The sequence below is a fragment of the Ceratina calcarata genome, unplaced genomic scaffold, assembly GCF_001652005.2.
Source record: "Ceratina calcarata isolate Rehan_Ccalc_2016 unplaced genomic scaffold, ASM165200v1 scaffold79.2, whole genome shotgun sequence".
Classification (NCBI taxonomy): domain Eukaryota; kingdom Metazoa; phylum Arthropoda; class Insecta; order Hymenoptera; family Apidae; genus Ceratina; species Ceratina calcarata.
The window spans coordinates 287,382-302,269 of record NW_017179212.1 but is presented as its reverse complement, the minus strand read 5'-3'; the positions used below and the strand labels follow the sequence as shown (position 1 = coordinate 302,269).

At 38.6% G+C, this 14,888-nt stretch overlaps 3 protein-coding genes across 14 annotated transcripts in view; 1 reads left to right on the top strand and 2 right to left on the bottom strand.

Annotated features, from left to right (window-relative positions):
- The window catches only part of Wdr62 (WD repeat domain 62), a 79,850-nt gene extending 75,762 nt beyond the window's left edge, over positions 1-4,088 (bottom strand). For 5 of the 8 annotated variants that reach the window (XM_018034497.2, XM_018034504.2, XM_018034502.2 and 2 more), the window contains exon 1: positions 3,896-4,088. The gene's annotated coding sequence lies outside the window, so the exon portion shown is untranslated. The remainder of the gene's footprint in view (positions 1-3,895) is intronic. The other 3 variants (XM_026818464.1, XM_026818465.1, XM_018034501.2) reach the window with 2 other exon arrangements.
- Positions 4,089-4,409: 321 nt separating this feature from the next.
- Positions 4,410-10,571, bottom strand: Syt20 (synaptotagmin 20). 3 transcript variants are annotated; one of them, XM_018034485.2, is made up of 11 exons: positions 10,259-10,571; positions 9,613-10,181; positions 9,186-9,330; positions 7,002-7,121; positions 6,843-6,925; positions 6,516-6,641; positions 6,063-6,260; positions 5,727-5,879; positions 5,408-5,528; positions 5,171-5,343; positions 4,410-5,054 (listed from the first exon to the last, which is right to left on the bottom strand). In XM_018034485.2, exons 3-11 carry the CDS (start codon positions 9,325-9,327, stop codon positions 4,854-4,856), a joined length of 1,317 nt encoding a protein of 438 aa, XP_017889974.1. In that variant the 5' UTR covers positions 9,328-9,330; positions 9,613-10,181; positions 10,259-10,571; the 3' UTR covers positions 4,410-4,853. The 3 variants fall into 3 exon arrangements, with proteins under 3 accessions (XP_017889974.1, XP_026674244.1, XP_026674245.1); XM_026818443.1 differs by having other exon boundaries at positions 9,613-10,571; XM_026818444.1 differs by having other exon boundaries at positions 9,623-10,571.
- A 216-nt stretch (positions 10,572-10,787) lies between these two features.
- Positions 10,788-14,419, top strand: snsl (snustorr snarlik). 3 transcript variants are annotated; one of them, XM_026818445.1, is made up of 6 exons: positions 10,788-10,872; positions 12,385-12,517; positions 12,855-12,935; positions 13,144-13,271; positions 13,625-13,774; positions 13,910-14,419. In XM_026818445.1, the coding sequence occupies exons 1-6, from the start codon at positions 10,798-10,800 to the stop codon at positions 14,120-14,122; spliced, it is 780 nt and encodes a 259-aa protein (XP_026674246.1). In that variant the 5' UTR covers positions 10,788-10,797; the 3' UTR covers positions 14,123-14,419. The 3 variants fall into 3 exon arrangements, with proteins under 3 accessions (XP_026674246.1, XP_026674247.1, XP_017889979.1); XM_026818446.1 differs by lacking the exon at positions 10,788-10,872 and adding an exon at positions 11,247-11,431; XM_018034490.2 differs by lacking the exon at positions 10,788-10,872 and adding an exon at positions 11,247-11,473.
- Positions 14,420-14,888: the final 469 nt, after the last annotated feature.

The window sequence follows — 14,888 nt, the reverse complement described above, 5'->3', positions numbered from 1 at the left end:
TATTCTAAACGATATTAAATGTGTAAATAAATTCGCACTTCTAAATAAACAAGAAATGTATAAAAAAAGCAGATATAATTTAATAAATCCAAATGAATATCATTTCTATCCAAGAAACATTGAATTTACCGTTTCTATAAAACTGTGTACGTAGACGAATTTCCTATTGAAGATTCGTTAAGAGCACGAGCACGTTTCCTCGTTAAAATGGAACGTGATGCAGGTATGTACGAGACGAGAACAGCGTGAAATTCGAAAGAAAGAAACCGGTATTGACTTTACATCCCCTAACGCGACCGAGCAGAGAATTACCGTAAGGGGAATATTCTTTGGCAGCTCTCGTAACTTTCTACGAGAAAACTATGTGGTGGCTTCCATCTAACGATGAAAAGGAAATTCAAGGACTAGGGAAACCCCACGAGAACGAAAAAGGAACTCGCTTTGTATCACGTATCTGCAGCTACAATATCTTTACTGCGAAACTAGTTCTTCCAGTATCACTTGAACTTTCCCAGGGAATCACGAGATAAGAAAAGCGAATCTTCAGTTAGTTATCAGTGCGTCTCTACTAATTATAAAGTTAATCTCTCTAGATAGATGAAAGGAATCTGAGTTTTATTGGTAAATAATGAAACGAGAAAAGTCATTGTCAGTACTCGGAAGATTTGCTTGATTCGCAACGGGAATTATCAATTATCCTCGCAGCGAAAATGCGTATGCACGAGAGTACAGTAAATTCATTTTTTGCACGTAACAGTTGTAAGGTGATTGGACGCTTTTGCAGGAATCTACTGTTACACGATAATGGCACAAAGTGCATATTTATAGATCGTACAGAATGCAGGCTAACTGCCTACGAAACTGCATTCTAAACAACCTGCCCGTCGACCCAGTTGAGTATCAGCAATTTCTTTACCTTTATCTGTCTATCGATAAAATGCTGCATTCCGAAATGCGAGGCATACCCAGCAGAAAGTGTTAACAGGTAGCAGTATTGGAACCGCAGTTGCGCACATGTTCCTTTGTTTATTGGTAAGCCACAGATGCAACTTTGATACCAGATCGTGTTTACGGATTGTTGTGCGTGAGTAAGAAAATCGAGAAGCCCGCCGTTTGTAAGATGCGATCTGCTATCCGTTTCTTGAATGCAAGAAATGTGAAACCGCCAGATATTCATCGTCAACTTTGCTAAGTGTATGGGGAACATGCTATGAATGATTCACTGAAAAGGCGATGGATATGAAAATTTAATTAAGTCATTTGATTAGAAACAACTCGATCATCTTCGATCGTACAACTTAGACTAGAAATGGCGAAGCTGCGGCCTTATTTATCTTTGATTCTAGAGTAGAAGATAGGGTGGAAACTATGTATACATAGAAGTAGCCAATCATATAGTATATGTACATGTAGAATGCAAGAAACGTTACATGATTTGGAAATAAATTACTGCCTTTCTTTTCTGTATACGCCTCGTACTTGGAAACCCAACCAAACCCTTCGAGAATCGACTTTGAGCAACAACCACTTCAAAACAACTTTTATATCTGCTAAGCGTATAATTAAAATGTCGCACGCCCGGGGATAAGCGTTCGAGTTAAACGATCTGTAAAAACGAGTTTCATCTCGTGTCAGAAAATCTCTGGATTAAAAATATGATAGATGAGATCTGTGACACGAATTCGCAATGACCGAAACATTATTTTTCACGCACGCTATTCCGCGAAACTTAATGGAAATCCTAAAAATGAAAAATTAAAATTGTAATTAAATTCACTCGGATATTCACGGGATAAAATTCGAATGAACACAAAGTTCAAATTATCCACACATAAATAAATAATTCCTGTCTGCGGGGCAATTTGCGATTCGATTAAATAGTCTGGACCAGCGACAATTTAACCAGAAAAGTTAATTGAACCGTGCGCCGCCGGATGCAGCTGTGGCGACGATTAAGAGAGCCGCGGTTTTTCGTCCTTTCTTTGCGTAACCCAAATAAACATTATTTTTTCATGCCACCGTTCGAAATAGCAACGGTGACGCTCTTGAGCGACGATCGCGCCAATCATTGTTCGATGGTATTTAGGAGACAGACTATTTTCAGGCCACTATTTTTATTTTCGTTTGCAAACCCTTGCCAGTCGAGAAACACGCGAATCCCGGTGCATCATCCGAGAGTCACGCGACTCTACCCCATCCCGTACATAAAGAAACTGAAAACACATGATTCTCTATTTTAATTCAATATAAAGTAGGTATCTGGAGGAAGGCCAATGCTCAATGTTATGCTTTCACTGATTTTTGTAGTAGACACCCTAATAAAAGAGTTAACCATCCCTTTGCTTTTTTATTCGAGACTTTGACGAATAACAATTTTTTTATTTTTGTAAACAAAGCCTTGTAACATCCCACAGAAAATTGAATTGTTCGAACCAATATTAAAAGTGATTCCGTTTTGAAATATCTCCGAATATTAATGGAAATCGTAGTATGTGTACAAGTAAAAAACTTATCATTGCTTCAGTCATAACGATAAAACAGATTTTATCAAATGGAGCAACACTTTAAGAGAACAAAGCTTAGAAATGAGAATGATTGAGAAAGGATCCAAATACGTACGCGGAGAAAGGACGGTTGGACATTCCGGAACCCTTTCCCATGCACGTGCATCTAACAACCGGCGCACGTCCACGTCTGCCAGCAGACTTTGTCTCGGGATTGCGCAAAAATCATTTGCATGACAATGAACCCAGTACCGGATTGTTTAGTTCGCCGCCAGAAAAAATATGCACTGGTTCTGGGAAAACTCGACGCGTACCTCCCTTCCCCACCTGCCGTCGCCGATTGATTACATCGAACCGTCTACCGACAGGTCTTGCCGAACGTGAATGACAAATAAACAGAAGCGAACACTGATTCAGCAAGCCGAATGTTTCCTATAATATTCGAAAAAATACTACGCGCACATCGAATTACGTGTGGCAGACCGGTGATGTTCCACTTACAAGCGTGTAATTTATGTACTTGAGGATAATTCACAGCCAAGACCCTCCGCGTAATCGAATAGCATCTGCGACAACATATGCGCGAGCCGCTGTGACAAGGTGATAGCTCGTGCAACGGTATAGCAATGCATGTTAAGCGCGTTAACTGACCCACGCAGTTTCGATAACGACATCCGATTATTTCGTAACTCTCTCCGTGGCCTGTGATTATTGCCGACATCGATCTCAGATGCCTGATCGAGATTACCCCGAAATTGTATATGTACGCGGAACGATATGGCGGGAAGTAAAACGAACGGAAAGGTTCTTTCCGAAGGTTGCGAAGAATGCTCGAGGCGGACCACGAAACGCTTTGTTCCAAGACGAGAGAGGGTGGCGACGACGTGACTAACGGACGGACAGGTCGAACTTGATTCCGTCGAGAATCGACCGGCACGCGGCAGGTAGTCTACATTTTTGTTTCCCTTTTTTTTTGGTCCAACAGCGCGGCACGTGAACAGACAACCCTGAAACAGGATTTCGATACCAGGAAAATTCGTTGAGAAAACTGAATCGGAGCCTCGAAGGATCTCGTAAAGTTCGTTCAAGCATCCTGAACGGAGCATCCGAGCGTTGCTATTGGACGATATTCAAAAACCGTTGACATTAGCCGCGGTTCCGATACTTTGCTTCTCCCGGACTAGGAAGCCGGTCGTTCCGACCGAAGGTCGATCGGCCCGATAACGCGACGCATTTGATCTCAGAGATAATATCAGAAAGGATAAAATATCAATCTACGTGGAAGAGCATCGAACACCTTTGGAGGTTACAATTTCCAGCGTAACGGTCTCTGGCTCGCAGGAGACTTCGCGGAGAACGTTCGATAGGAATGAATCGGTATTGTAACTCACCATTCGACGAACGTTCGGCGTCCTCGTGCACGGGTACACTCTTCTCGAGGCGGTACAACTGAACTCGCGACGGGAAAATATAATAAAAGGAAAAACTGAATGACACTGAAACACGACAGAGACGAACACAACACACTCACAAGTCACAAAACAGACTGAAGCTGACTGGCCGGGGACTACGGGCTGGGGCCCCCTTCTCTTTCCCGTTGCTACGAGCTACGGAGACTGACGAGACAAACCGGCGCGTCGACTGCCCTCTACCGCCCGACGTGCAACTTACTATTCCCGACGTAATCGCGCGCCATATTTTAAATTCATACTTCACGATTCGCGGTAACCTCCGTATATATGGCCACGGATTGGGATAGGGCTTGTCCATATATTCGGATTTCCTAGAATCGCGCGTACATGTGCTCGCGTTTATACATTAGACGTGTAGCTAAGCTATTCCCAGTAGTCAATACAATACCGACTACATGGCTTAAAAAATCTTTCGACGACTTCCACACAGTGATTGTAACAGTTAGGAACGTAAATATATTTATTTCAGTACATATTTTAAATAACATTCAACACGATATTCACAATCTTTGGTTGTAATCTTTTATCATCAAACGTTATTGCTCAATATAAGCTGCGCTTAAGAAGCATGTTTTAGAAAAAGAGATTCTAGATTCAGGTACATTGGAATTGACCCTGTAAACGATCCTCACGGAAGTTCCACTTGTCTATCTTATGGCACTGCACGGCTATTGTACTATTATCGTAAACATAATTGTCTTTAATCGAGTGGAAACATCTAATACACTGAAAACGCTAATAGCACGTCGTAGAACATTACAGCCTGCGGAATAGTCGTTACCGAGCGTACATGAGCAATAACGTTCATTTTTTCACTATTTGCAGTTCCCTTAACTGCCCCTCGGACAACGCTGAAAGCGTGATAAAGTTTCGATAATTATTTTAACACGTGCCAGACGGTAACGAGCTTCCTGGGATTCTGGAGTACGGAAAACCAGTGTAGTCTCTCAGTGGAGCCTCTCACTCCTTTTCCAAGCGCGACTTTACCGATGTAAGAGTCTCTCGACCTCTGAACCGACGTTACCGAATCCTCGCTGTCGCTCGGATGTTCGATGGTACTCATTTCGATAGGTGTAGCCTAAAACGATTCCTAATAATAGTAAAATCGTCTAGAGAGAACGATTTGAGACTTTCTTCGCCGCCAGTTGACGAGCGAAAGCAGTCTAAGGGTTAACGCCCGCAAACTATACATACTTTGCTGCAGAGCACCACGAGAAATTGCGTGATGTCTAGTTGATTGTAGGATACGTCGAACGTCAAGGTTTCATTGAACTCCGGCTGCAAACTACCTGCGACGTGTTTCGTTTTTTTCTTTTTCATTCGTTGCCCCGTTCTCCCGTGGATCATCAGTATCCTCACGTAAGGATCTGCAAGCGAGAATGAAATATTAATTTAATTCTCCGCAGAAGATTAATTAAACGTCGTACTTACGAAACTCTTGTAAACTCGGTACCGTTGGCATGAACTTGATATCGCGCGCTCTCATAATGTTTATAGTCAGTCTCTGAGCTGTGGGCAAGTAACTTATTCCTAATAAAATTTTTCCATATTCCTGCAATCAAAATGTTTTCTTCTTGATAAATCAAGGAATTCGGGTTTTGTGAAACCCGAAATTACTTCGTTGCCAATCCAATATTAATAGCAGTGGTAAATGGAATTTATGTTCTTTTGTTCTATCGTGTTGCAAGTTTTATAGATAATTTTCAAATAATAAATAAAATGTGCAGAAAGTTCAGCGACGGACACGTACCACATTCGATGGCGACATTCCAAAATTGAACATGTGAATTTCCGGACTCTGCAGAACGCGTCTCACTTCTTTCAACGATACTTGCAAATTGCATAATTCCGTATCGTTTGCGTATCTGTCGTGATCGTACGCCGCGAAATTGAGAATCCAATCCTACATAGAAAAACATAAAAACGGATCATCTAAGCCAATTCTATTCAGATTTCAATCTTACTTCTTCACTTATAATTATAGCATCTAATTTTGCATGCATTCTTAGATCTTGCATGTGCGACGTGTTTTGCAACCTTGAGTTAGACATCATAATGAAGCGTGACAGCAATAAGGCGTCTATACCTTAGCTTCCTGAGACTTTACGTTTGCGACGACGAACGTCTCCTTGAAAATGGGACTCGCCGTGTGCCTGACGCCTCTCGTGCGGAAGCTGTGCAATTTCTGCCGTTTCCTGTGGCTCCACGACTGCTTCACGATGTTCAGTGCCACATACGGCTCCAGGGTGCAGTTGTATTGCTTTGGTGGAAGGCCGGATAACGCCTGCACAGTATTGAACTCTTTATATAGACAGCTACAACCTAATAATTACGTAACTCCATACAAATGGTCGTTTCGCGACTGGCTATTACATAGAATCGTTATTAAATCCTACAGTAATTATGCAGTTTCAATAAAACTGTACAACACACATTTTTTTTACATCTACTTTTGTCTTTTGTTGGGCTGTGCAAGCAATCGCAGTTTTTCCTTCATATTTATTATCAGAGATTTTCATTAAATAAACGAGGCTATCACCTCGATGCCAATGGCAAGCTTCCCGGTGATCTCGTCGCAGGGTGGTAGATACTGCAAACTAATCGTCAACTCCGTTGGGAATTCTTTCTGCTTCTTCTCCTTCACTTTATCTTTTTGCACCAAATTCTGCGACATATGACCAAATAAATATGAATACAAGTAGACAGCAGATTTTTATGCAAAATAAAACATTCATGATATCAGTTAAGAGGATATGCTGAGTAGAGAGAGAGACATTTCTTTTGTCATGTAAATATTATCTCCTAATATTTTATATATTCATGAACACGGCAAACATTTTTTACATTTACTGACGAGACGACTCACCAGCGTCGATGAGGTGTCGGCGAAACCGAGCTGAGGACTGCTGGAATTCCAGGAATTCACTTCGACGTTCTCGTTGATCGTAGCTACATAATTTAATGAAATTGAACGAAGTGACGATGTAAAATGGAATGGAAAAGTCAAGATTACTCGTAACGATACCATTGCTGCTGTTTTCGTAGAGGCTACCCAATCTCCATGATCTGTAGCTGACGTCGTTCAGCTTCACGTTTTCATTCTGTTTGCTCTTGACACGTAACGGCACGCTTTTTACCTCCCTCCCTGCGGTAACGATTTATTCATGGATTACACAATTTGTAACAACCGCGACTAGGCCACCGGAGGCTCAGAGATCCGCTTTACTCGCTAATTACGCGCTTTAGTTAACGTATACAAATCGAGTCCTCGTTTCGACTTGTGTCTGACGAAACGATTCGAAAGTCTTTCAAACCAGGCACAAGTAGATTTCGTTCATCTCACACGTAATTATTTTTAGAAATAATTTAACATTTGAGGCAACAAGTTTTTCTGCATTTTTAATTACTTGTAAAGTTTTCAAAATAAAATACAAAAAAATAAAGTACATGTATGTTGTGGCATGAACAAAACTGGGAAATTTATTATAAGCAGTGAAATCGCTATAAGAAATGGGATTCGAGTTTTAAACGAAAGAAGATTCTGCGGAGTTTATGAAACGATAGGCGCGTATGGGCGTTTTCCTATCGGCTGTGTGCAGTTAGCTTCGCAGGATGACATACCTAATTACGTAACATCGCGAAGGAAACGAAGAAAACGTCGTTTGAATGTGTGTATAAATATAACTACGCGAAACAATGGCGTAACGTATCAACCGTATATGTGTACACGCGATTCATGATACAAGAATCCAAGTTTCCTTCCTTTCGAGGGAATACCATGTTGGATAAATCTCATTTCGTTCCAGACAAAGAAACTGTGCTTACCAAATTACGCTGGCTGAGTCAATAAGAAATATCGCATGCATGGACTAAAATAATCTTAGCATACTATGCCAGAGATGGGGGACCTTTTTTCCATGGAAGATCATATTTATTTGATCAAATAGGGGAGACTGCATCGAAGTAAAATAATTTACAATATTTTCATAAAATAATACATTCGTCTGTTTTATATTAACACAAAATTTAAATATAATTATAAAATAAATGAAGTGCTGCTTTTTCTATTATATTAAGTACAGTTGTAATTGAAGGCAGAATTTTTTGTACATGTGACTTCATAACGTTTATTTGTTATTTGAAGAAAAACAATTTAGTGACAGTAATTGTGTAGGTGGCAGTAAGTGTCTTTTACACGAGTGTAAAGATAAAAAAGGCAGCGCACAAAAGATATACAATGTTTGTTAAATAAGAGTTTTTTCGCATTTTTTATGAATAAAAGAACTGACGATTATCTAGACATTAGGAAGTTGAAGTGCGTTCAGCGTGGCGTACGCACGCCATTGTTTTTCTCAACACGTTTTCCGGCGGTACGAGCACGTGTGCGCGGAAGCAGTGCTCGTAAACGTGTTGAGAAAATTAAATATTACTGGCTTAGGTTTAGCCTCCAGACAGCGTTTAATCAACACAAACCCCTTGCGAGAGCTTAGACTACAGCGGTGATAAAACCCTCATAGGCACGTTCGAATAAACCTAAACGCGTGATGGGTCGCGCGTTAGCATTTCATAAATTCAAAATAGAAAAACAAATGTTCTTTTACTGATGACGTATGCAATGTGTAAAAAATGGGAATTGTTATTAAGATTATATGACTTCTTAAATAAAAACAATGACGAAGCATTTTTAACAGTTATTAGTAATATAAAGAATATTTGCCATGTTCAAAACTATGTTAAATGTTAAAAAATGAGTAGATTGCGCAATATTTTTAATAGTTCGAAATAAAAATTTTGCTATTTACAACATGAATTGGAGTTTTAATAGCCTCGCAAAATTCAAGTAATAACTTTTTTAATAGCCTCGCCCAATTTCTATAATTCTTCACACTGTTTTATTAATGCAATATCTAATAACTGTAAAAATTTGAATGCTTTGTTATTGTTTTTATTTAAGTACTCATAAAACCTTAAATAAATGTACACTGTTTTATTAATGCAATATCTAATAACTGTAAAAATTTGAATGCTTTGTTATTGTTTTTATTTAAGTACTCATAAAACCTTAAATAAATGTATTATTCAATATTACTATGCCATAGTAAACGATACATAATAAATAGTGCAATGCTTGCTAACTGCATTGATACGGTGATACGATTAACAATTAGATACCCAGTTTTTCATTGAGCTACAAGTGTAACGAGCTTACTTCGTTTTCTGACGTATTCGTATCCGGGACATCCTGGGGTGCAGAAACAAGCGATTAGCAGCAAGGCGACGAGGGCGACAGACGCGACCTCCACGATGAGGACGATCTGGCCCCAAGGGCCAAAGAAATCATCGTTCACCATTCACTGCAACCCGAAGATCATCGCAAATGCATTTTCACGTATGAAACGATCAAAAACCAATTCTCATTCTTTCTTATAAACGTTCCTCGTAAAATTGAAGAATACTTTAAACTAGAATTATTATGCGGATAATATAAATACGACTCGAGGAACGAGAGAATTAAGCGACGTTTTCTGCGCGCGGGAGCCACCACTTTTATTTCTATTTTTTTTTTTATCAAAGGGTCTCCCGCGAGGCAGAAAAATAAACGTGGAGATTCTGTTTTTTTACTCGGTGGCACTTACGTCGACGCACCTGTTGGAAGTAAATTTAGCGAGTGCACCACGTAAACGGCATATGGCTGATACCAAGTCTAATTAGCGTTTATCTTAAGTCGTCGGTTTAGCAGCACCCAGTGGCAAACAACGTTGACTATGGACAGCGACGTCCCACGTTCTTCGCTTTCAAACAGTCTATCCTTCTATTTAATTGCAAACCTTCGATCTTGTTTTTTCGATTAAATGCAAAACTGTTCACCACAGAACGCTATCCACTTCCGTTTCGGTAGAACTTCCGGTAACTTCGTCGAACTCGCTGCTCGACGGTGGATACTCGCGCTCGACCGCGATAAAGTCCCATGATCAGGTCTCACGGTGAATCAGGTGGCATTGCCGAGTTCCGATCGCTCGGTCCTTCTCTCGGGAACCGTCGATGCACCGTACGTAAACTCCGGCGAACGACAAACGTGGATGGTTGCATAGAGCCAGTAACGAGCAATATGCTATCTACTATTGCCCCTCTCCATCGACGACGCTGCTCGCTTGGCCGGTAGTTGGCGGTACGGCTTTGCATTTGATTATCCTTTTGTCACGTCCTGTCCTTACACCGAGAGATTACCAGAAATGCTTTAAAAACTATTATAATTAAACTGTTCCCAAAATGTTTCCTTACGTTTCCAAATAAATTCACTCCTAGTTTGATTTTTATAGCACCATAGTACCGATAATTTCAACACTGTTTAGTCACGTCCGATTAATGGTAATTCGACTAAATTTATTTGCAAATTTTATTGATATAAATTTCTATTCAATTCTGGTATCAAAGGATAATGAACCTGTGCTGTTATTCAATTTTGTGAATCGACGACTCTTTTTCAACAAAAGAATCCGAGTATTGTTAGTATACATTTTACTGGGCTGCACCGTTACGCGCAGGCAGACCTGAACTTAGGAAACTGTGGGTTACGACTGATAACGCGCGTGCTATCACGCGTGCGAACACGTTTTCTATCAGCGGTACCGTTCACATAACAAAGTGAAGAACTTTTCAGCGCCGTTAATTTCAATGAACACTCATACCATCTATGTAACTACTAATTTAAACGCACGTTCCAATAAATCATCGCGATATGTTAATTTATGCATGACTTGATGGAAGGTCGTCCGCGAAGTTAGCAGTAATTCACTTACGTGTTTGACAAACTACTCTTGATGGTAATAATTAATATAATTGCAAGGGACATGAGTGGACTGAAATTTGAACATGCAACATATTGGCGAAGCAACGTGCGTGCTATAAATTAATTTCTTCTTCTTTTTCATGTTACATAAAAAGTTGTAGTAGTTTCATAATCTGCTCAAAAATGCCAGACATACTGTACATGTTGCTTAGCTAGGCATTCTATTCCTACATTCCCGGTAACATATATATTTTATAGTACATAATAATCCGTCCTCTACTTAATTATATCAACCATCTTCCATCAAATCATTAATGATATTATTGTAAGTGAAGGTCAAATAAAAATTCCGAGCTCTTTAATTATTTTCTTTATTTATTAAAAATTGGTGGATCCGGAAATTCGTGAAAAAATTCGTATGGATAATCAGGAAGGGGAAATGTGTCGAGAGAGTTCATCCAACCCCGCCGAACCATCGACGCACGGTTCGAACACCGGTGACCTCGATCCCCGATCCGACGTCTCCTTTCACTTGGCCACTTCTTTCGAGAGCTCTTTCTCGCACGCCGAGCGATTGCATTCAAACGACGAGGCCTCAGTCAGCTCGAGTAGACCGCCTCGTTCGTCGTCAGACCGATATTTAGATTTCACTTTCATGGAAGCAGGTACGTCTGCTTGGTGAACGCTTCCGCGATCCCGTACAGCTGGTGAGTTTATCGTCCTTCGATTTCAACCAACGCGGTGTGCTGAATTCTCAAATTTCATTCATCGATCTACGTAGTTCGAGTTGTGCTAAGAGTTTCTAAACGATTTCTAATGTATCAGATGCATAAATTTTAAAATAAGAAGACTGTGAACTCGATAAGGATTGATTAACTATTAATAGACTGCCGATTTTATGCATTTATAGAAAAATTATGTTGACAGTGAATATAAAGTATCATATACAATAATTTGTGTAACATGGTTTTAACAAAACATGCACTGTGCGATGGAGATCATTAAATTAATGTATCTTTGTATTCTGATCAAATCTAAATCAAAATATATTCCTGTTTGAATTTATAATAAAATCAATCGCTATTAAATAATTTAAAATTACATTGTTACTGGCTGTGTAAATATTTAGTCTTTTAAGTAGACACCGGATTTTATGCATTATAGAAAAATTGTATCGACAGTGAAAGTAGTATAGAATATATACATATTTCACTTTCTGCTTGTCGGCCTTGAGAAAGGATTTGTTTATGAACAAAATATTCTTCTTATCACTAATCTTTCACGCATAGTCATTCATTCTCACCATATGTCTAATGAAATAAATCTAACAATAATATGTAACGAAACCTATTATATCTAATGATATTACCTTCTTAATGCTATATGTTATACTTCTAGCAATAAACCTATTTAGTTCCTTTTTTCTCGTTTATAACCAGTTTTCTTATCTACTCCACCTCGAATATAAAATATAATAATGTCGAAGCATGAGTGACTTTAATATTTAAATAATAAATGAGATGTCCATTTTGAATGCATATTTTAAAATGAGACCACGAATGTCTTGCATACAAATTCGCAGTTAGATTATTAATTTCTGAATTTAATGCATTTATAGATAAAATTCAATGTACTAAATCATGCGATTGTTGGAATCTTGAATAAGGAAAGTTTCAACTGGATTAATAAGAAGATGTCGAAATCGATGAGCATGTTGGCGAAATTGTGCATCCTACTGCTTCTTTACGAATGTAAGTGGTTTATACTGATAGCGTCCTTCGCCTACTTTCATCAAAACTAGATATCTTTCTATGTCGCAAGGTTCAAATTCCACATTAAAATGAATTCCTGTAACTGATTGCACAAGGAGTTCCATTGCTACTTTAAGTTGAAGAGCCACAGATATCTCTTCTGTTTGTAAAATTATCAGTGATCTTATATCTTGTTCTGATTTAATTTCTACGTTCATAATTAACATCCCGGCTAAAATATTGACGAAGTATTTTTTGTTGAACATTAGCGTACTCTGCACAGTTGTTACAATGTGATAAATAGGATGATCGATAGATCGGATGTTGTGAATTTCAGATGCAACTTGTTTCATCATCCCGGAGGAATTGCCCACTATTCTATCTTTAATCTACTCGAACATCCCACCGATAAAAAAAGGTAAACTGCATAAGAAACTTCGATTTTGCACGTATCTAAGTAAATAATTTAGCAACGTGCAAAACTGTTTCTCCGGTTCTGTTACTATCAGCGTCACGCAAACACTACTTTCACTGGTCGCACGTGTTTCTCGTCGCGCCTCAATCGGAGCTAAACTAGTCGAATCGGTCTTTCATTTTCTCTAATTGGCTCTCGCTCTCGCGGACAGGTACCGACTCGAGGATCGGCATTGGTTTTCGTCTCGGCGAGCACGCGGATTTTCAAGTACTGTTAGAGCTGGGACCACAAATGGAGACCGAGCCCATCGGCAATGCTGACTCCAAGAGGCGTCGAGACGTAAGCGATTTTGCATTTCTTTATGAAACTCTTCGCACGAACTCCGATAAGAGATATCTTCTATATTTATAGTATTCAAATATCCTTAAGGTTGTGTCTAATATTTGAGACAATGAACTTTTAGAAAAAATAATAATTACAGAAGAGTAAAGTTTATAAAATTGTTCGATCTGTTTTTCTCAGTCGTAAGGAATTTTTAATGCATAATTTCTAATATAAAATGTAAACGTTTGTATCATAATTTCAATTCAGACAAGAACTTTTGCACTGTAGTATTCATTTTATTGATTAGCTATATTTATTAATTAGAAATAGAATAAAATGACTGTGGATGCAATGGGCATTTTATATAGGCGATGCTCGTGTCCGCAATGAAAGGAGAACTGGGCCCACTTGCTCAGGCGGTGGCCAAGTACCAAATAGAACGGAAATTGCAAAGAGAATTGGAGAGATTAAAGAAAGAAGAGAAACTTGTGTCACCAGTGGATAATGACGACAAGAAGGTAAATCGTTAAAAGCTTGAAGGAATGTGAATAATTGTTCAAGCATTGTTAATTTAATCAAATTTCAAGTATTATCAATGATCGCATGATTTATCACATACAATTTTCTTTATAAATGGATAAAATTTGTTTTAGACTGCAGCAAGTGACTGGTTAACGAAGTGGAGCAAGGACATGGTTAAATCCGAAGATCATCTATTTCTAGAAGACGCATCCAGTGAGAAAACCGCGAAAACACAGATTATGCAGAGGATAGGGAAGCCCCCAGAATCGAACGAAGAAGCAACGATCTCTGACTTGAAAAAATTGTACAGACCAAAAGATATTAGAAAAAGTGAATTGCCGTAAAATTTTGGTGAAAGTAATAAAAATTAATTAAGTACATAATTGTTTGTGCCAAAGGATTTTACAAGCGCCACTAGAAAATTGTAGAAAAATGTGTCTGTCCTGTGAGGGGTTTCATTTTTACAAGGGCTATAATAGGTTGATACTAAAACTACATAATTTTAGTCCGATGGGTAATTAAATCGCTGTCTACGATTATACTTGGTTGTGTTCATTTGTGTTTGTATTATAAATATATACTACTGATAAAGAATACGATACTAATGCTGATATTGTAGAAATAAAAAGGAATATAGAATACCAGTCGTGTTTCTTTCTGTCCTATCATTTTTTAAAACTTAATAAATAAAGATTGAGAACAAGTACGTTAAATCACAGAATGAATTTATAAGTAGATCTATTAATAGTAGACTTATAGTCTATCTTCCACATTAATTTTCAGTTAATGTCATCTGGTTTATTGTGTTGGTCTTAAATTTCAATTCTTTTCTGTCGCATTCTAATTGGCTAAGACTTCAATATGGATGATTTCGGGATGGCAGTATCAGAGAGGAACTCCTCTCTGGCAGTATCATTGGTTAATTTGCAATGATGCGCGTGATCACACCTTACTTCATTTTACATCATGAATCGATTAAGAATTTGCGAATTCTAAAGACTAAATTTATCTCAGCAAAGAGTGTTTTGGCTTCGTCTACATAATACCATACAATTGTTATAATTACTACAATTATTACAAGTTCCTTATTTTAATTTGAGAGCTTGGAAG

Coding starts and splice junctions, on each gene's coding strand:
- snsl (XM_026818445.1), top strand. CDS start 10,798: ATGGTAATAATTAATATAATTGCAAGGGACATGAGTGGACTGAAATTT. Junction 12,518..12,854: donor CCTACTGCTTCTTTACGAAT/GTAAGTGGTTTA, acceptor TGTGAATTTCAG/ATGCAACTTGTTTCATCATC. Junction 13,775..13,909: donor TGGATAATGACGACAAGAAG/GTAAATCGTTAA, acceptor AATTTGTTTTAG/ACTGCAGCAAGTGACTGGTT.
- Syt20 (XM_026818443.1), bottom strand. CDS start 9,327: ATGGTGAACGATGATTTCTTTGGCCCTTGGGGCCAGATCGTCCTCATC. Junction 5,529..5,726: donor GAATGTCGCCATCGAATGTG/GTACGTGTCCGT, acceptor TTTTGATTGCAG/GAATATGGAAAAATTTTATT. Junction 5,344..5,407: donor ACCGAGTTTACAAGAGTTTC/GTAAGTACGACG, acceptor TCTCGCTTGCAG/ATCCTTACGTGAGGATACTG.